Source organism: Lethenteron reissneri, chromosome 30, assembly GCF_015708825.2.
Source record: "Lethenteron reissneri isolate LAM-NWPU_2019-01 chromosome 30, ASM1570882v1, whole genome shotgun sequence".
NCBI classification, from domain to species: domain Eukaryota; kingdom Metazoa; phylum Chordata; class Hyperoartia; order Petromyzontiformes; family Petromyzontidae; genus Lethenteron; species Lethenteron reissneri.
In genome coordinates, this window is record NC_083808.1 from 6122525 (window position 1) to 6145023 (window position 22499).

The following is a 22499-nucleotide window of genomic DNA, read 5'->3' on the forward strand; positions in this document are numbered from 1 at the left end:
GCGTTAAAATTATTATTTAAAATATATACCATGGATATAGAATGCATTCGTGGCATTTACAAATATATTTATTGCCACCTTACAGTTTTCTTTTATGTTGCGTTCATTGATTGAATGTCTCGCGTTATCAATATCAAACAAGGCGCATTAATGAGTCCAAACACACACCGCGTGTAAACACACAGACATGAACAGTGCCGCACCCCAACTGAATAAAGAGTTTTCCTCAACACCTTCTAGCGAAGAACTAAGAAAACGCATATATCGGAACTTCAGGAGAGCCTTTCCTTGCTGAGAGTGCCAAAGGATATTTTCAAATTCACAACACAGAATGTGGGGTCATCAGCCTTGAGAGGTGCCTTCTAAGACGGCATACTTATTCATCCTCGCACAGTGGGACAGCAAACGTGATGTCCCCTCTGGGGACGTGCAGTGCATTATTCGTTCACCACAATGAGGGCCTTGAACTGCCAATTCCCAGTCTCAAGGGCCGTGTGTCCATGGCCATCATTTATGCTCCAAACCCAGTCGTGGATGTGAAACTTCATTGCCAGTGCAGAAGTGGCCGACTTGACTGCGTTGTCATATTTCTGAGCCTACCACCGAAGAGTGGATCCCTTTGTAAGAATGCAGGCGGCTTCCACACACTGATTTCAGTAGCCAGAAGGCTCACGTGAGAAGGGCAAAGAAGGCCACTTTGTGTTTTCTCTAGCCAAGAATTTTCATTTTTAAAAAAATTATATTTGTCTGACCCTTGGTGGGTCCCGCAACCTGAATGGCACGCCACTCTAATTTTGGCATCAAACATTAGCCTGGCATTTCATATCATATCTCAGAAAATCCTCAATGTATACATTATTGTGTATTTTCTTTAACACATTCATTTCATATTTGTACATCTTGGGGCATCTCAGTTTGCTGGGTAAGTAATACAAACATATTTGGGGGGGGCAGGGTCACGAGGCAGTGGCATATCAAGGTTTACTCGAAACGTCACGTGGTGACCTCAATCACAAGATGGCACCCACAGACGTATTATTATCAACGTTACTTTCTTAGGTTATATTTGCAGGTGCCCAAACTAAAGGAGCCAATGTGGTATGTACTTTAAAATCAGTGGGAGACATGTCAGGTGGCAGCCTTTTAAATGGCCTTGTTCCAAATTACTACAATGACAAGTATTAGTACTCAGTGTTCAAAAATATCACTTTAAGAACAATGCACCGAGTAAGTTAATTCACCTCTGGGGTATGATAACCCACAACTCCATAAGGTTCTTGCAATCCCAATTCTTAAAAGCAAGATTAATAAGGGTGATTATGTAGCACATTTCATTAGTCATGAATTATACCCTTACGGGAATATGTTAATAAAAGTTTGGTGTTTGAATGTTCGTTTTACTTAAATTCAAGTATTACTCCCCAATCAACTGCCTAAAAACCGTTGCAACGTGGAGATATACAGTTTCGGACAGAATCGCTTGTTTATGAAATGGCCAAAACCAATGGCATTGGCAATTTCCCCAATTGTTACGAGTCCAAAACATAGATACATTTTTGTTTAAAAAAACCACTCCACTGTGTGAATCAAGCCTTTCATCCATCAGTATATTTACGAAAATCATCAAGTTTGGTTTTCCAAAAGCATCTGCTATTGTCTGCACATTTTATACAATCTTGTTAATCCTGGTCAACCTTCAATAACTGCCCGAGGCACACACACATACTCTGATGCCTTTCCCCATTGTGCAGCTCCAACATATATTAGAGAGCTTGTAGGAGTTTCGATTTAAAGCTTTCGTGACTGCAGGGATTCATCTTCTTTGTTCTTTCGGTAAAGTCACGTAGAAGGGAAGTAATAAAATAATAAAAATAAAACATAATAAAATAATAAAAATAAAACATAATAAAATAATTCTCACGACGTTTCGGCCACAACGCAAGCAGCCGTCCTCAGGTGAAGAACATGTCTGTCGATAAGACAGAGTCTAAATGACGCGTCTTAGGCTTGGAGTGTCTATTTAAGCTGTGAGGGAGGAGGAAGAAAGCCTTGACAAAAGAATTTGCATTTGAAGGGGAATTTAGCATATTTATGGAAAATGCAGGAATGCGAATAGTGCTAATTGTGAAATGCGTGGGCGGTGGGCGGGGGGTTTTCAAAGTCATATTATGCCCGTGCATTATGCAGGATTAGCAGCATCAAAGGGAGGGGGCAGGGGCAGGGGCAGCACCAACAAAGGGAAGGAATGTGAATAGTATGCAGCTGCAGCAACCAAACAACCACGTAAAAAACTAAAGTATAAATTACATAGTATCATCAGTATGCCAAATACACTCTGAAAAAGCTGAGCTACCAACCTTAAGTAATACATTACAATTCTAGGTCGCAAAAATATAATATGCTTCCAGCTAAACTTTTTAAACTATTTTCCGTACATCACACGGGTAATACATTACAATTCTACGTCGTAAAAATTATATAATATGCTTCCATCTAAACTTTATTCTCTTACATCACACGACGTAGAATGTGGTGTATATATGTACTGTCCAATTTTTTTTAAAATGACTCCGACAGATTATTTATTTACCTAAGCACCACGCACAAAGCTTCGTGTTATTTGTATGTGGCTTGCTTCCTGGACATTCGATTGATTAGTTATCACTAAATGGTAACAGAATAATGGAAGCTGTAACATCCGCAATTACCACAATGGTTTGCAATTGCAGTGTTATTGCAACAGTTTAGTAAAACACATCACATACATCCCAAGTCATTCTGGATATCGATTGGAGAGGTGTTGCAATTCTGTCCCTGATGGCGATTCGATGAATTTTCAAGATTCGTGGTCTCAATTGAATGTGACTAATGTAGTGGCTACTAGTGGCTGCATGGGTCACACGAAACCTTTAGCATACAACATATACAAATTGAAAAACCTCCGTTCTTACACAAGCGTGTATTTTAAGCGTAAAAAAATCTATATAAATCTACGCCTCGATGTCCTGTTACATCCCAATAATTTAAAAGCGATCCAGCATACGAACACAAAATCACAATCGTCAATAACACTGCCTTGACAAACACAGCAGTCCACCTCACTGGCCTCTCCATGTGCTGTGACCAAGTGCCAAAGCCTGATAAAATCTCCTACCACAGACTTTTATTTAACCATCGCAGTATTATTGACGTAGTATGTCGAGTTCTTTTGTTGGTATTTGTGCTTGTACACCACTGCCAATGCAGTATGACCAGATAATTAGCATACGGATTTAACATTTTCCCCAAAGTAAGTCGATCAAATGGCTACATATTGTTGTAAAAAAACAGGTATTAATTATTTTCCCCGTGTGAACAATAAAAAAAAACAAATCCTGTAACATTCCTCACGTTCATGTCAGTACTATTCTTGTTTACAACCTTGTTTGCGACATTAATGGCGGAGAGCAAAGTTTGTATCTCAGATAAACTGGCGCACAGCACAAAAAAATAAAATCGCAATGGGAGGGAGATTCTCAGCTCATCTTCTTGGATATCTCACATTGTGTTGTGTTCCGTGGTACGTTAACGCATCTGTACACATATCAATTTTGCCTAATGCCACCGTGCCCTGAAGCAAGCGAACACAATGTTATTTTCTGATAAACAGAGCTCCCTAATAAAAACAAATCGGCACGCATCCCAGGACGTATTGAAATGTACTTGTCAAAAACGGTTGTTGAACGGAGAACGATGCAGTACAGGAAAATTTCAACAATATAAATGCGTCGTTTATCGTTAACATGGGTGTGCTTATGTTGATGTGCAACCGCCAATCCCAAGAATTGAACTCGCAGCCTTCCGATTGTGAGCAGCTCGCTCTACTGCTGTGCCCCCTGGCCAGATAAGGACAATATTACTGGGTAATTGCCATGAGAACAACGGGAGGAATAAGGGGTCCAACCGGTGCTCGGGAGATGAAGGGGAATTTGAATAATTTTAATAACGACCGATGGTTACACAACCAAATTTGCTCTCCACATGACTCAGAGGATGCCAGAGTTTAAATAACAACGCAAAACCCCGGAGAAGCAGAGTGGTTATTTCGTTACAATCATTCAGGATTGGAGGAATATCCACAGTGTGGATGGGTGGGTGGGGTGTGGGCCAATTCCATTTGTTTTCTTAGCCATAGAAAGTGATGCAGGCATCGCTCGGCTGGTATAAAAACCGTGCTTAAAACACATTTGTATCCGGATTGTGCTTATTGTCTACGACAATTAATTATGCACATAAATAAACACATACATCACGTGCATAGGCTCATGGGTGTTCATTTGCATCCACATACACTGTACATTACAAGCGGAAAGAAATTGCACTGTCCATTACAAGCGGAAAGAAATTACGGATGAGATACTGAAAAGAAATCCAGACATTTTAACGTAATAATCTGTTACCAGAAAACTGATGTGAAATTACATGGTGAAAGAAAACAGAATGCATAGATAAGGAACGGTGAATGTAGTTTCAAACACTATATATATACACGAATACGTTTACAAAATATGATTGATACCATTAAATGGGCAAACGACAGTTATATTGCTAGAAACTAAAATACAACATTTAAAGTTACACGAGTTTCAATGATACATTGCAGTATTTTTCACGGTTCATTTGCTATAAAAACAAGGTTAGTACATTATGTTTTGCCACTTATTTCAAGTCACTATTGTCTACAGCAATTGGTACATAAATTATACACATCAATTGTGCGTTCAAATTTGAAACACCAACACAAACATTATCTCATCTTTCCGTTCATAGAAAGAATGAATAATTTAACAATGTAATAGCCTCAATGCATTGTTTTCAGAGCAGCTTGACAGTCAATATATGTTAATGTATGTGGGCCATACACAATGCGGTACACTTAAGGATTTACTGTGGTATACGGTGATGAATGTACAAACATCTTTTTAACAAAGCATTATCATGGTGAATGACGCAAACCTCCTACACAGCTTAATGTTTTGCCATAATTACAAATATTTAGGGGGAAAACTACGTTTGTATAATTAGTGCATTCAAAACCCCCTTTTTAATTTGTTTCATTGTGAGAAACTAGCGGGATTAAACGAAGTAACATTTTGTAATGTGCTAAAAATAATTTTCACCTACAGCTTTTTGCCAATCCACAGCAAGATGATGACCTCCCAATGCAGTGCTCATTCTGGAGGGGGAGTGTTTGACCTTACCGCACCATGCTGGCTCGTGTGGGGTTGTGGGGCAGTCAGACAGGGGCAGGATACGTTCAGATATATACCCGCCACTGATATTAGCCGTGGCTCGGAATGAAACTCAGGTTCGCACGTGCAGTGTGCAAACCACTGCACCACCACTCCTCCCCTAAAAGGATTTAAACCATGATAGAATGTGAGCTACTTGTGAACTATCAGTTGCTACGCGATTACATTGCACACGTGTTGGTCAAATGCATGCAATATAAAAGGGTCAGCATTGATAATGCGCATAAACGAAAAACAGCGTTTACTGCATCTGATAAACACAATTAATCGCTTTAACCACTATGGTGACTTTCACATCCACTTGGTCAACACTACGCATTTTCAATTGAATCAGCGAGGACATCCGCACCGCAATGGGAAACCATCACAATCTTAAAACAATGCTTCCACTTAATTCTAGATTTGAAGCTTTCGTGACTGCAAGGATTCATACTCTTAGGTTTTTTCGGTAAAGTCACGTAGGTAAAAAATTTAAATTAATAAAAGTAAAAGAATTTTTAATTTGTTTTATTTACTTTTATTAATTTAAAATGTTTACCTACGTGACTTTACCGAAAAAACCCAAGAGTATGCTTCCACTTAAACAATACTTTCCACAAGCAGTCAACACGATTCCAAGAATTATCCTCCCCCCCCCCCCACTCTGCATGTGCACACCTCTTCGCTTTACACTCGGGTTCATTGGGGACACGGTAAACAGGTGAAAGATTCACACAATGAAACGCTGCACTCACTGGCAACATTGATTCAAGCTGGACACCGGTGCGGCTCACGGGAGATTACTTGAAGGGGGCGAACACAGAAACTTTTCTCTTTTTCTGACACCATGGATTTCACAGAGACGTGACGGCCAATTCTAGATTTGAAGCTTTCGTGACTGCAAGGATTCATACTCTTAGGTTATTTCGGTAAAGTCACGTAGGTAAAAAAAAACGTCGTGAATTTTTTTTATTTGTTTTATTTCACTTGTATTAATTTAAATTTTTTACCTACGTGACTTTACCGAAAAAACCTACGAGTACGTGACGGCCACCCAGTTGTGAGTGAGAGAGGGCTGACCTCTCGCTCATCGCAGACGGATAATGGTGAAGACTGCCCAGCGTGTTTGACTTCGCCAAGTTGCGGGTGTGTGGCATTTGGAAAAAAGGAGAATAGAAAGGGAATGGGGACAGCTGTCAATAGCGTCATGGCTTGAAATAGAATCGCGTATCAATGCGATGTGAAAACAACTTTGCCATCGTGGTTTGCATAGAGCGGGGTGGGCAGTGAAGGAAGCAGCTCACGTTTTCAGGTGTGGATTTTTTTGTCTTCAAAATCTGTCCGTATAAAATAAATACGCTCGTTATAATTTTTCTTAGCAATGAGGATAAAATGTAATTTATAAGCTATTACATAGAGAACGGGTATTGCAAATGTTGTGAATCAGTTCCCGCAATGTAAAAAGGTCATGTATTTTGTATCCGTACAATAGGTGTTATGAACAAGTTGAAAATTCATTTTTTGCAAAAATAAACAATAGTTTTCACAAAAGTCCTAAAAGGTATTGCTGCATACTTTTACAGTATTTTAATTGTCTTTCTATTCTGTGTTTTAATCTCGCAATTGTATTAAATTCATCCTGGCCATCATATAAAGCCTTCACATCTGCAGAACCTCATGCTGTGAGAATTACTGAGCATTTCACCTTAGCGTAATTAGCAAGAGGTTTTAATAAGCGAGCTGGTCACAGTAATACATAAACCATTTCTGTGCATTTGTAATGGATTCAACTGAGTCGCAGACGTAGACTTGGAGGCAACACATTTATTTAACTCCAACACACGGGGTAACTGCCCCTTAACAGAATAACAACCTATGGTGGTGACCACCAGGCTAACTACATTAATTACAACGTAACTGGTGTAGTTAGCCGGGTGGTAACCACCAGGCTAGCGACACCAGTTACCACGTGACTGGTGTAGCTAACCAGGTGGTAACCACCAGGCTAGCTACACTAGTTACCACGTGACTGGTGTAGCTAGCCACGTGGTGGCCACCAGGCGAGCTACACTAGTTACAACGTAACTAGCTACAACGGACAGGGACCAACAGCTTGGGTCCAGGTCCACGTGTTGGAGACTCGTTGAACGGAGACGTAGACGAAGGGTTTCTCCCAGGATGAACAACAACAACCCTGGTCGCTCTCGGGACCCGGCTTATATTATCTGCGGCATGGCTGGCTTGCCCTTGGCCACGACCACCTTCCAGAATCCTCGGGAAGAATCTGGTTCCCAACCACGTGACCACCCCTAGCCCCAACTTGGGGCCCCTTTGTAGACTTAACCGGTCACGTGTCCTCCCGGGTCAATCAAAGTGCCATGGCCTCGAGTAACCTCATCCCTCGGCCGGCACCCACACACCCTGTCCTGTAGGGGCTGGCACTGCACGCAAGGCGAGGTGCCATCCAGCGCTATTAACCAGCGCTCACCGTGCCCCTCTAGGATCGGCACTGCACATTGACATCCCATGATGTCACTACACATTAACTGGAATATAAATATACAGTTTATATAGATATTAAATATTTATTCAAATAATCGATTCGCTTAGAAAGCAAAGGCATGAAGACTTGCTAGCTCAGTTAAGACTTTAGCATCATCACAACTAAATACTCCCAATTATAACGTTTCATAATCACAATAATTACATTTTTACAGACGTCAAAATGTCACTAATTTATGTTCACGTATTTTATTAATCTTCTCGTTAATTCTCCGGCATTAAATAGTGTGGCCGTTATCCTGTAAACACAACGCCGGTGCAAATACTCACCCACAGAAGCACAAACTCTTGCCAACATGTGACAAAGATAAAGATTCCCCGTATAGCCTTAACAGACTGTAGGGGCAAGTGCTGTTAGCGAGCACCTATAAAGGCCGACAAGGCACACGAGGGGGTGGGTGGCCAACACCACGCCCGGCCGCCTTTGTCTCCCTAGCGGCGATGTTTACACATCGCACCAGGTACTCATTAAGTTCAATTATTCTTGATTTTGATTGCACCATTGGGGGTGTTATGACTCAGCCCTGCTGCAATTGGGTTCTTTGTTTAAATTCGACTTAAGGATTTTGATTCTTTCTTGGCCCGTTTTACATCTCATTTTTGTCCATCTCATTCGTACAAGTCACAGTCACTCCATTTTACCTAACCGCAACATTAGCATGCCGTCTGCGTACGGGTTTCAGACGTCGATAAAAAACACATTACATGTTAAGGCACGCGATTTGATGCATGTGTCCATGAGCCCTCTCAATCGACATTATTCAATGATACAATGCATCGCTTCACCCACAGATACCATGCATGTCAGCATGCGGGTGGGCTTGGAAGAGGCCTCGTTTATTTGAACCGTTATTGGTGGGATAATAATTTGAAAACGAGCATGAAGGAAAAAATAGCAGCACGCTTAAATTGAGCGAGTTCACAGTTCTGTAATCACAGTCCATTCATTGAACATCTTGTCCGACATGTCAGCTGCGCAGACAATCCCTCATTTTAATTTCAGGAATTCGAGACAGTACACTCAATGCTCGTACAAAAGAGTAGCCTCATCTGGTCTGCACGTTGGCATGATGCTGAATTTCAAATAAGTAATATTTAAAAAAACTTTTTTTAAAAACACGCTTTAATTAAATGTACCATACTAGTGATGGAAGAACTCCACGACTCTAGTAAGTGGCCCGAAGCTTGCCATAACGTAAGGAGCCGTGGTGATTTACAACCAACCTGAGTTGAGCGTGGACAATTAGACCCAAGCCGAAACATAACATGAAAAATTATGTTTAAAATATATCTTATTGTATTTTAATGATAGAATATAGTATTGGCATCAGTATGACATAAGTATACCAAGTTTGCAGTCGATACCACATTGGGAAGTGGGTTAAAATTGAGTTACAAGATTTGAGGATACAGAGTTAATAAAAAATCGTGTAAATAATGTATTAATAATGTAATAATAATGTATTAATAATTTTAAACAAGAGACCGAGTTGCTCGCTCGATAACGTAGGGTTGCTGTATTAAGCAGCACATTGTTGCACGATCCGAGGCAGAATGTGACTTTTAGACTTTCAATCAACACAGCAAAGTCTTTATGGGGTTACAACCCACCATTGAGTTATTAGCAATGGGTGATGTAGCATAATGAAGGAAATTCCAAGCGGAGTAAGAGCAGTCAAAGGTTCCCTGAAAATGAGTCGTTCCAGTGTCATTGTCTACAATTACGTCAATAAAAAGAAAATGCGCTCCGTTCGGTTTTATAACACTTTGGTTCTTTCGGTAAAGTCACGTGGTGGGACAACCACAGCAATTGTTTCTTGCTGTGGTTGTTCCACCTGATGACGGACGCTTGTGTTGCGCCCGAAACGTCGTGATTTAATTTATTTTAAAACGCTTTTCCAGTATTAGCGTTATCGTTCAACTCGTAATGTCAACGAGAACATCGCAGCGTTTATCCCACTCAACTGTAAAATTACGAGTATTTACTCTCGACTCATTAATAAGGGGCCATCCATAAATGACGTCACGCGATTTTGGACGATTTTTTACCCCCCCCCCAACCTCGTCAACACGGCGTCACAAAAAGTCAGACTCCCCCCCCCTCAAATATGACGTCACAAAGCTCTGCCCCCCCCCCCCAAATAAATAAAACATGCTTCAAATCGCTTTAAACTATTGTCATTGTAGTGCGTATTTAATGTGGCGCTGCACTCTGATGTTGGAAAAAACATTTATAAAAAAGTCTATTTAATTAAGTAGAACGTGTTGTCTATATTTATTTAAAGTTGCGCAACTTGAAATGTGACGTCACATTTATCACCCCCACCCCCTCGTTACACATCATCACAAATGTCTGACCCCCCTCCCCCTAGGTGCGTGATGTCATATATGCACGGCCCCCCAACCGTAAAATGATCACGACAAATAATATTTACGAGTAAATCAGATTGCGATTAAGAGGCCCGCCGCCTTCATAACGAAGTGGGACTGCTCCTGGGTGTTTTCAACGGTGATCCCCTTTCCGCGTGGGCTGCTATTACCCTGATCGCTGGAGGCTTTACATCATTACCTGCAGCCCAACGGGGCGAATGCCGGGGCAAGGAGGCCCCTCTTTAATGATTCATTGCAACATCTCTAATGGCCAGCGTCGAACCCCCTGGGGGCATCCCCTTTTAAAGATGCCACCGCCATCCATCCCCGCTGCTGTCTCTCCACCCAGTGCAAAGTTTATTTTGCCGGTATTTCAATGCTCATTTATTTATTGTTACATTTTCCTGCTTCTGCAACTTTGAAAGGAACCAAAAAAAACCCCACCCACAAGAAGCCAGTCACCTCAAAAGGCAACTGAAGCTGAACGGTAACAAACTCATCTTCTTGGTTCTTTCGGTAAAGTAACGTAGAAGGGAAATAATAACATAATAAAAATAAAACATAATAAAATAATTCTCACGACGTTTCGGCCACAACGCAAGCAGCCGTCCTCAGGTGAAGACCAGGTCTGTCGGAAAGACAGTGTCTGAATGTTCTTCATCTGAGGACGGCTGCTTGCGTTGTGGCCGAAACGTCGTGAGAATTATTTTATTATGTTTAATTTTTTATCATTTTATTATTTCCCTTCTACGTGACTTTACCGAAAGAACCAAGAAGATGAATCCCTGCAGTCACGAAAGCTTTAAATCGAAAGGTAACAAACTCGTCCCATTTATATATTTGACTCGCATGCTTAGAACGGCACCCACATGTTTTTTTGTTTGTTTGGAATGCAGGTAGATGTACTCCTGTTTAAGCCAGAGATATCGCAGTTGTAAGTCACTGTAGTTGTCTGCATGCGGCGTGATGTCTGGCTGACCGCATGGCCGGAGAGTGAATGGCTTGTTTAGTCTTCCATCTTACGCTCAACTGCCATGGACATGCTGCTGCTGCTGCTGGGTGTGAGATCCACTCGGCTTCGGACGGCAGAACGGAGTTGTTCATCTGGAACCCACCCGTTGGAACGGTCTCTGCCAACTGAAGCCCGCTCAGCCGAGGCAATCGGTGATTTCAAGAGCAGACTAAACACATTCGTTTGTCTTCTGTCTAATCTTAATTTTGGAGCTGTCGTGACTGCAGGAATTATTCTTTGGTTCTTTCGGTAAAGTCACGTATAAAGATAAAATAATAAATTAAATAATAGCATACGACGTTTCGATTGCAACACAAGCAATCATCATCAGGTATAAATGAAATAGCAACAAAAAATCTAACCAGAAAACTATAGACAGACATATAAGCAGACAGATATCAACAAAAGATACATAGAGAGAGTAACACAGGCACAGAGAGGGGGATCGTCTCTGTGGGGTGGCCTTAAATAGACAGAGGGGGGCGGAGGCAGAGAGAGGGAGGGGTTAGAGAAAAAAAATACATGTCAATGAATACGAAGAACGCGTAGTAAAGTACGTAGGCTTGAACATTAGGAGAGAGGGAGAAAAAACACACTAAATGAAATAACCTAGCAAAATATATATATTATTTAATTTAGTGTGCTCTTTCTCCCTCTCTCCTAATGTTCAAGCCTGCGTACTTTACTACGCGTTCTTCGTACTCATTGACATGTAAATTTTTTCTCTAACCCCTCCCTCTCTCTGCCTCCGCCCCCCTATGTCTATTTAAGGCCACCCCACAGAGACGATCTCTCTCTTCTGTCTAGTTTAATTTCGCTTAATTTTGTCTGTGTGTCAAACTTGCGCCCGTCTCAGCATTTTTATGAACATGGCAGAGCGTTGAACATCTTGGATTGATCGCAAATTATTTCATGGTGCGTTTGTATGATGCAGGGTTCTCCGCTAAAAATGCTGGATAAAATGTGATAGAGCAATTGTACATCATTGTTGCCAATAAAATAATGCTTTAATGGAATGAATATTATCGCATAGTGAATGTTTAAGTTCCCACTTTTCAGGAGATATTTAACAAATTTGCACTGTTTTAATTCCCTTACGTATGTACATTCTAAATGAAGTCAGTACATCGTGTCACATGTGAATACTTTCTTCCTAGTATTATTCATTAAGACCAAGCCAACCTGTATAAGTCCGCACACACGGCTTATGCAAATATGTTTTATATTGAACTAGAAGCAGACGAGGCATAAATGTAATAAAAGCAGCCGGTGGTTTTTCATTTTGCAAAGACACATGGCTTAATCGATTTATATTTACCTGAATGATTAATTATATAATATATCTGCATGAAAGGTGTTTTTATAATCGTCCGCATCCAAACACGTGGTGGGCAAAATATGATTGAGTTTCATGAAACGAATCTATTTTGACTTTGAAGCTCAATACAAAAGACGTCCATCAATGTTCCAAGACTTCAGTTTCCATCAAGCACTCCTTGTCTGCCTCCTATAGATGACCACGTATGTACCACACATCACTTTATTGTCAGGAGAAATCCCATGTTCCCAAAAGTGACCGTATAATTGTGGAAATCACTGGGAAATGGCAGTAGTATGTTTTTTAATTTTCTGACTATTCTCCAGAGTTATCTGGATTCTACAGAGCTCTCTATGTATTAGTCAACACAACATAAGCAGGGGCATTTCAAATGCGTGCAGTATATATACAGTAATGTGAAATTAGGTCACGAGCTTTAACAAAAGCTGTACATTTGAAACTACATTCGCTTTATAGCTCTCCGATTTGTCTTCGCGTTCCACCGTGTGTTGTTCAGCACGATGTCCGACGTTTCGCTGCGCGCGCTGCGAGCGTCATCTTCAAGGAACTGAAAAGAGCAGCTCATGTTCTGTTTCAAACAAGCAACGTTGCCAGCTGCTGCACAGGTGGTTAGCCCTCCCCAGGTACTGCAGTTCATCTGGATGCAGCACATAAACAAAGCCGACCGGCTGACTTGCATCAGCCTCCAGCAACAGCCGGGCTACTTTATTATGCACTCGACACGAGAATGTGACCCATCAATTCAGTTCCTGAAGAAGCTCCCAGCATGTGTAGCGAAACGTCGGACATCGAGCCGAAATGACACGCAGTACAATTTGAAAATACATTGGACAGAGAAAGGCTGTAAAAGTAAGTGCTTTTAACAAAGTACCTGCGAAGGCCGGCCTGGCAAATGAGGGGGTGGGTGACCAGCACCGCGCCCGGCCTCTTTTGTTTCCCGAGTGGTGATGTTCACACACCGTTCTCGGTCCAGTCCTCATTTGAGGCTGAGTCGACATAGGGGAGGCCCAGGACTGGCGTTGGCCGCGAGCGAGCGGGAATCGAACTTGGGCTGCCGGGTTAGTAGCGCAGTGTGCTACTGCTCCCTGACATCGTAGCAGAAAGTCAAGACGCAGAAAATCAAGACGCAGGTCTTGTACTTTCTGTTGTGGCAGCACTCCTTCGTTTGTTTGACCACCCCTCTTTTACACGTGGATGTGCTTGATACATTTGGTGTTCAGTGTGCTGACGGACTGCCCATTAAAAATAAATGACTTTGCATAATCGTTACCGGTCTCCTGCAGCAACATTGATTCCAATTAGCGTGGACGTTTAACAAGCACGCGAGTCGAAGCCGAGTGTGCCCGCTTCGGCTAAATTTGCTTTGAAAATGTCGAGCGATGCACTGCCGCGCATGCAGAACACACGCAACTTCTTCTTGGTTCTTTCGGTAAAGTCACGTAGAATGGAAATAATAAAATAATAAAAATAAAACATAATAAAATAATATGTGAAAATAATAAAATAATAAAAATAAACATAATAAAATAATATGTGAGAATTATTTTATTATGTTTTATTTTTTATTATTTTATTATTTCCATTCTACGTGACTTTACCGAAAGAACCAAGAAGATGATTCCCTGCAGTCACGAAAGCTTTAAATTGAAATTCACACGCAACTTATTTACAAGTAGTAGCACGTACATGCGTATTCGTTTAAATGTTAGCGAGATTGTAAGTTGATTTCATTGTCTGGCAAATTGCATTAATAGCTCGCCATCTCATTAACATGACACATTCCACCGACGGCGTGCGATGTCTTCCAAAGTGCACGAGGAATTCGTGTACGTTTGCGTGGTGCAATACTCAGTTGTCTATGAAAGGTTTACAACACGATGCAATATGTTACACGTTCTGTTCATGCAGTATAACACTATAATCCCCAAGATTATATCTTTCGAACGTGCCACGCCAGCCACAATACACACCAACAGCACTTGTTCTCCCAGTTTAACAGAGAACGCTATAAATCGGTTGCCTGTGCATTTGTACTTGTGTGTACGTGTTCATGCGGCCGTTTAGCGGTTATCGCACTGCGCTACGAACCTGGCGACCCGGGTTCGATTCCCGCTCACGGCCAACACCAGTGACGATTATCTGAATTGGTTCTGGACCTCCCCTAGGTCGACTCAGCCTCAAATAAGAACCTAGTGCAGTGTGTAAGCATTGCCACTAGGGAGACAAAGGCGGCCGAGCGTGGTGTTGGCCACCCACCCCCTCGTGTGCCGTGCTGACTTTCATAGGTGCTCGCTGATAGCACTTGCCCCAAGTTTGTTAAGGTTATATGGGGGATCTTTGTCTCGTACGAACCCAGCGACCCTGGTTTGATTCCCTCGCACAGACCAATATCGGCGACGAACATCTGAACCGGTTTTGGATCTCCTCTAGGTCGACTGAGTCCTAAAAAAATGTACCTGGTCCGGTGTATAAAAACATCGTCACTCGGGATACAAAAGCGGCCGGGCGTGGTGCTGGCCACTCACGCCCTCGTTTGCAAGGCTGGCCTCTCCATGGGTACTCGCCAACGTCACTTGCTGTCTTTCATGCCAACAGCATTCATCTCCATATATAAGGACCAAATCCAAAATCACATATACGCAGTTGGCTACGTACGGCGCGAAAGAAGCCCAACACACACACATATATACATACTAAGCAAAGCCAAACACTACTACCAACAGTGGAGTGAGTCGGTAATTGCAGGGCTGCACATCTCCATCTATGCACAGGGGCCTACCATGGCTGCAAGTGTAGCAAATATTTAATGTCACTGCAGAAGGCAGGCAGGGTTCACAGCGAGCAGTAGTATATCAGCCTCAGCCCAGTGCATATCAATGCGTGCGGGCCAGCATTGTGCAAATAAGGTGCGAAGTCCTCCAAATGCTCGACATTCAGATATTCACACATTTGTCTCCAGATCCTCTAGACTGCAGAGGTGACGTTGACGCGTGAAGTCATTTTCCGCATATTGTTTGGACCTTGTAACACAGGACCGGCCTCGCTTCCCGAGTCCCGTGAAATGTGTCCTGCAAGAACAGTCAATTATATACCTAAAAAAAAATTCTAAGAAACTTCTACCGTACAACTTTCACTCTTGTCCGAAAACATTTTTTTTTGCGACAAATATTTTAATAGAGATGCTGACCGGGCCAACGGTGAGCACACTGGACCCGCAAAACAGAGGTCGTCCGATCAGTCTCCCGGCGCTGCAGTTGAAACGTTGGCCGAGTTTGTGAAATCGCTTTCCCACCGTCCCAGCCCAGTGGTTGTAAATGAGAACACCGCAGTGGGTTGATGGGCAGGTCGCGTTTCGCAGATTCAAGTTTTTGTTATTGCCACTTGCGTTAACCGTTAAATACCCACCGTCTATTCCCCACCTCTCCCTGTCTCTTTTCTTTCCCCAGTGCGTTTGTTATCTTCCCCCGTTTCCCCTCTCCCCGTACAACATTTTCATGTCCTCCCACACGTGGCTGCCCACCTTGGGTGTCCTGTCGTGCCCAATTCGGGTTACTGTGCCCCTCCCCAACCCCATCCGTTTTGCGATCGGAGTATTGTAACTGGGCTCGCTCGTGTCGAGTTGCGTTAAATATCCTCCCCAAGGTAGTCCGAAACGAGTCGACCATCGTGGTCCAGATATTAAAAAACACCGCAAATTATTTTAATTAAGATGACGACGCCTAGAAATCGTCGCAGACCAATAGCCCCCGCCCGTATGCAGGCGAGGTTGCCACCGAGTCGCCTTGTGCCACACAGAGACAGCTGCCAACGGGGGTCCACCTTTGAAATGTGTTGAGATGAGTGAGACGCGACCAACTCTGGCTGTCCGCCTGATGATGCTCGTTGTAATTGCTGGCGAAACGTCGTACTCGAATTGTAAATGGAGTGGGGTTTACTCTGCAACACACCGTGTGCTGAACTAGTAAGGGATTGGCATGTTTTGTTTAAGTAACAAACCATACTTATTGGCTGTCCAGTGATGGAGGGTTTAACGACACATATTCACGCGATTTAACCCAACAACCTCTATTATGGATGATATTGGTCGCGAAAGCTTACTGCGTCTTAAACTGAGATGCGATGTAAGTTGCTTATTGCGTGTAAAGTGCGCTCTGAGATGCCCCGGTATAAAAAGATGGTTACTAGATCACATTTCGTGTCATCAGTATCATTACCTCTTGCAATTCGACTGGCGAGCGTGGAAGAGTAAAAGTAAAACAATGTCCCGCTATCTAGAGGGAGTTCTCTAAAGAGCTTCCTCTAGTGGAGGCCCTTCCACCAGCAGTTGTGGTAGAAAGCAATTACCGGGCTGCACCGTTTCCCCATTATATTTCATGAAAGTAAAAAAAAAAAATTACTAAATAGCCCCCCCCCCCCCCAACACGCACGTAATTTACTGTACGTAAAATAATAATGAAAAAAAAACAAATCCCGAGGAGTGAAAAAAAAAACCACAAGTCCCATAAAATGGTGGAGCACCATAGTGACGGGTCCGTGGTTCCCTAAAGGCCGACCGGGGTGCCGTCCTGGCAACGGGCTGCACCCAGTGGCACCTGCAGCGCTGTAACCAGGGCAGTGCCCTCCCCCCCCCACCTCCCCCACCTCCACCTCCCCCACCTCCACCAACCCCCACAGGAGTGAACGTGGTTCAGCCAAGGCTGTTTGGCCATGGTCATGAACCGGCATAAATGTTTGCCAATTTAAGCCGTTGTAGAGCGAGTGGCTGTTGAGCAAAGTCCACATGTCAGAGGCGTGTTAGAGCACACAAATAAAAAAAAACAATTACCGTGGCGTTTATAATATACTGTAGCTCACCTGGAGCGAACACGAGGTATCATACGAGTGTGTGCCTATGACAAAATCACCTGGAATGCACCTGGATCTCGTGATGTCTACTAGGCGGGGCTGAGCCTGGGTTCATCTTGGGAGGGTGACCACCATGAATTAAATAGGCGGTGCTGCCAGGGATACATTATCAGCAGAGGGCAGTGTCGCAAGCGATACCGTTAGACTGCACTATGCTGCCATCTTTTCTTCCCGCCGTCACAAACCCGTACTGACCGACGTGGTGAAGTATGATTCAAACAATTCCCAACACCCGCATGGCGTGGAGAGGCCCTCACCCAGCAGTGGATTGACAAAAGGGCTGCAGATGTGCACGCTTGTCTCACTTAACGCCATTTGTGTCTCACTTAACGCCATTTGTGCCTTACTAAACGCCATTTGTGTCTTACTTAACGCCATTTGTGTTACTAAACGCCATTTCCTCATCCAACCGCATAAACTGCTCCGCAATGGAATTAATGTTTGAGTTTGCTGAGAATGCAGACATTTTACACAGGTTAATATAAAAGCTTTCATCATAGAAAGCACTCTACTGACAAATGATACGCATTTGAATTTCAGTAATATTAAAGTGCATCATTAGTCTGCTTTTATACACTGTGGGAGGTTTATTCCGTGTTCCTTTGCGAGAGAAACAATTCATTGAGTTCACTGTATCAATGTGGAAGTGTGCCTGGTTCCAAGCTCATTTGAATATTCCTCGAGATTAAACATTAATTCCTTAATCAAGTGTTTGGCAGAAATGTGTTGTGAAGAGTGTCAATTATTGATGCCTTCCCTCGCTGTTTTTATTTTATTGAGGCTCATTACAATATTGGGGCTCAATACAATAATGATCTCATGGACTGCTAAGTGTCAGTCATGATTCAATGTTAGAAGTTATTCTTGTCTCATTTTTCCCCGCACTCGCATGTATTGTTGAACATGCCGTATTTTCTGTCGTCTCGTTAGTACAGCCTTACTTATCCCATTGGCCAAACGCAACAGGAGCATTATATTTGCATACCACTTGCATGAAGAGTAAGTCATCGAATACCAAACACCACAATTTAACTATTGAATCGAAGACTCATTAAAGTTCTCACCGTTTCATCTATGGACCACAGCAGGATTATGAACGTGTGAACTAAAGTACAGTGTTGATTGCACGGGCATTCATCGTTTGCAATTTGACCAAATCAGACCAGTCGCGGATTTAGTACGCTACGAGCGGTTGTGCCCCGCGGCATCACGTGCCGCCCGCCGCTCTTACCTCGGTCAGATGTGGAGCCGGGTTGAATCCGCAGAAGTTGCACACATTGGCCCGGCATCCGGTGCAGGTGTTGTAGTTGGGCGGCTCTCGGGAGTCAACGTTGAGCTCCGCCTTGCACAGAGGGCAAAGCGTCTTCTGCGCGAGACGCGCGGCGATGCCTCCACCCACCGTGCCGACGCCTTCCCGTTCGCTTGCCTTCAGTTCCACGGTTCCCTCGCGTTCTTCATCGGCGATTTCCTTCCCGCTTGGCTGCTGCTGCTGCTGCAGGTCTCCCGTAGCTCTTGCAGTCTCTTGCAGTTCTTTAATGCTTGGCCGTGGCTGCTTTGGCTGTGGCTGCTGCTGCTGCTGATGTGGCTCTGCTGATTTTGGTTCAACATCTGTAGTAGTAGTCGTCTTCTTGTCATCATCTGCAGCTCCAGCCCTTTGCTTAACTTTATCTTGCACTGCACTTGTCGACTTCTTAGGCGTATCACTACTCTGCGCTTGGGCCACCGCTCTCTGCTTTTGTGCCATTTGCGTTGGTGTTGCTGTGGGCTTTGGCTTATCTATCGCTGTAGACTTCTCGGCTTCTTTACTCTTGGCCAATTTCTGTTGCTTCGCTGCTCCTTCTTGGCCAACAGCAGCGGCAGCAGCTGGTGCCTTTGCCGGAGAGCCATTCGCAGAAGACGTTTGGGAGCCTGGCTGAGCAGCAGTTGAGATTAAATTCGTGGCCTGGCTGAACAGGGATGCACCAAAACCAAACAACTTTCCAGTGACGCCTTCCTGTGGTGTCGTAGCTCCAGAAGTGGTGGCAGGCTTTGTCTGCTGGTGTGGCAATGTCCACGGTTTACTCTGTTGAGCCTCTGGTTTGGCAAACAAACTCTGCTGGAAAATCGCACTTGCGGACGTCGGCAGTTTTCCTTGGAGAAACTTTGCGGGGCCTTCGGCTTGGCTTTGCTGTGGCTTTGATGGAGACGCGTGATGCTCTGGAGTCGGAGGTTTTATTATTTGGGGCTGCTGTTTTGAACCCTCGCCATCAGCAGGCGGGCGCGCTGTTGATGGGTCCGTTTGCACCAACGCTTGAGCAGGCTGGCCAGTTGGCTTGGGTTCTGTGATCTGTGTCAGTGGCTTGTTACCCACTTGTACGTGCAAAGGTACGTCTTCTTTTGCAGCATCTGGCACTGCTTGTTTTTCATCAGCAACGGAGTTTTTGATGATCTCTTTTGGCTTTGCACTCTCCCGAATATCTTTTTGCTCTTTATCTCGCTGCAGAGTTGGCCCACCGCGCGGTGCTGGCGTTTCTGCGGCTTTCACATCTTTTGGGAGGGCTGGTTGCTTTGACCGATGCTTTGGCTGTTGCTGGGGATGCGATTGTGGTTGTGGCTCTTGTTGTGCATACGGTGATTTATGGGGCTGTGCGTGTGTCTGCGTCTGCGTGTAAGGCTGCTTATCTGCCTGTGGGGGTGTCTGCTGCGTGTGTGGTTTTGGCTGCTTTTGCGGCTGTGGCTGCTTCTGCGCCCGTGGTTGCTGTTGTCCCTGTGCCAGTTGTCGTTGTTGTTGTTGTGGATGTGGCTGTTTATGTCCCTGCGGCGGTTGATCCCGTGGCTGTGGTGGCTGCACTGGCTGCTGCTGCTGCACCTTCAGTTGGACGTAATCTGGAGACTTTGGCTTGAAGTGCATCTCCTCCGGAGGATCTCCTTGTCTCGATTTTTGCTGCTGCTTCGGTTGGCCCGGTTGATCCAAGTCACCCGCTCCGCGTTGTTTGGCATCGTCGATGGCACCGGCGTCTGAAGCGACTCGGGACGCTTTGCTTTGCAGCGGCTTTAGAAGTGACTCAGCTGCATCACAATCGGGACCTCCATGTTTAAGCTGGTGTGGCTTTTTTTGTTCGACATCACTGGAGGAAATTTTGGCCTGGCTTTCAGAGGACAGATGTTTGGGCTTACACTCGATAAAGGGCAGCTTGGATGGGCTGGCATCAGGTGTCTTGAGTGCAGCCTTTGGCTGGCTGCTTTCAAAATGTTGAAGCATTCCCATGGGCTTTGGCGGCGACATCATGTCCATGCCGAGTGCTCGCTGCATTTGACAGTTGAGACAGAGCCATTCTTTCACCTGAAACAAAAAAAGGCAAGCCTGAAAAAGTCTCTAAAATAACATACCCTGACCGTCATTAAAGCTGTGTAGCATATGTTTTCACCCAAACAATATTTTACATGTAAAATGTTAGTAGCGTCCTGTATGTACTGGGGGTGCAGTGATTTGCACACTGCACTAGGAATCTGGCGAGCCAGGTTTGGTCCTGTGTCCGCTCCCTCTAACCCCCCCCCCCCCATCCTCACCTCTACCTGCACAGACAAGTACGGTGAAGTATAAGTCAAACAACCCCCATAAAGGACACAGCATTGGGAGGAGGCCTTCATTTAGCGGTGGGCTGTGAATTATTATTCTTGGATCTTTCGGTAAAGTCACATAAAAGGGAAATAATACAATAATAAAAATAAAACAATAAAATTCTCATGATGTTTCGGCCACAACACAAGCAGCCATCCTCAGGTGAAGAACAGAGCTGTCAGAAAGACAGCGTCCTAATGAAACGCATTGTGAGAATTTTCGTCGTGAGAATTTTATTGTTTTATTTATTTTATTTCATTATTTACCTTCTACATCCCTTTACCGAAACATCCAAGAATATGAATCCCTGCAGTCACGAAAGCTTTAAATTGAAATCTGTGAATTATTATTCATATTATCACTCAAGTACAACTGGCCACATTCACTGAAAAAATATAAAATTGAGAAGTAACCTTGTGTATGCCTAGATGCCATTGTATTGTTTCTACGATAACTAATGGTGTTGATCTTAATATATAACATAACATTTATAGCACTTCGTGCGACAAAAAACTATAATCGGTATGAAAAACGATGTAAACTTAATTAATGTTTCAATTACTATTCATCTTTCAGTATTAGAATTAGTCTCATTATTCTGTAGACTATGCTTTCAGCACATGCTTCTTGGATTTACAGATAATACAATTAACGAATTTAGCCATTTTATTCACACTACATACAACAGATATCGTCAATTTTAAGTACTTTTATCTTATTTGAATATGCCTGTTTAACACGTAGGCTTTTGCGACGAATATTATCCAAAGGAGGTTTTTTTGGGTTAGATCCCGTAAATATAAATGTGTCGTTAAACCCACCATCACCCGACACAGCCAATTACTAAGGTTTGTCACGTAAAGAATTAGAGTATTCGACAATATTTACAATTCGAGTTCTCGAAACTTCGAGTACTCAAATTGTAAATGTTGTGGCTTTACTCTCCAACACACCGGTGTGCTGTACTAGTAACGAATCGGCACGTTTTGTTTGCATGGCAAACCTTAATAATTGGCTGTGTCGGTTGGTGACGAGTTTAACAATTAAATTATATTTACGTGATCTAACTCAAAAACCTCTTATGGTTGAATGCCTATTGTCATGATGAAACATACAACACACCTGTTATATACTCTATCTCTCATTGCCAGTACTCATTGGCATGTGTCTCAGTGACATTTCATAAGCTCAGTGTTATCGTGACTATAATTATCCAAAACCAGAATGTGCTAGATGAAAAAGCTATGATGGTGAAAAATGGAAAAAATTAAATGTCAATGCATTTTAGTGTACCCCCATTCTCCTTGATAATTACTGTGGCAATAACAACTGAGTGCTCGAAATGTTGATATGGGTTAATTGCATTGCCTCGTTTATCGGAAGGCATTAGTGATACGACAATGTTCTCTCTGATGCACCAATGTTGCAGTCAATATTTGA

At 43.4% G+C, this 22499-nt stretch overlaps 1 protein-coding gene across 5 annotated transcripts in view; it reads right to left on the reverse strand.

Annotated features, from left to right (window-relative positions):
• LOC133349454 (protein piccolo-like) overlaps positions 1-22499 on the reverse strand; it is a 194983-nt gene that overhangs the window by 165358 nt on the left and 7126 nt on the right. For all 5 annotated transcript variants that reach the window (XM_061562919.1, XM_061562922.1, XM_061562918.1 and 2 more), the window contains exon 3: positions 18690-20780. In XM_061562919.1, coding sequence (XP_061418903.1) covers positions 18690-20780 — 2091 coding nt within the window. The remainder of the gene's footprint in view (positions 1-18689; positions 20781-22499) is intronic.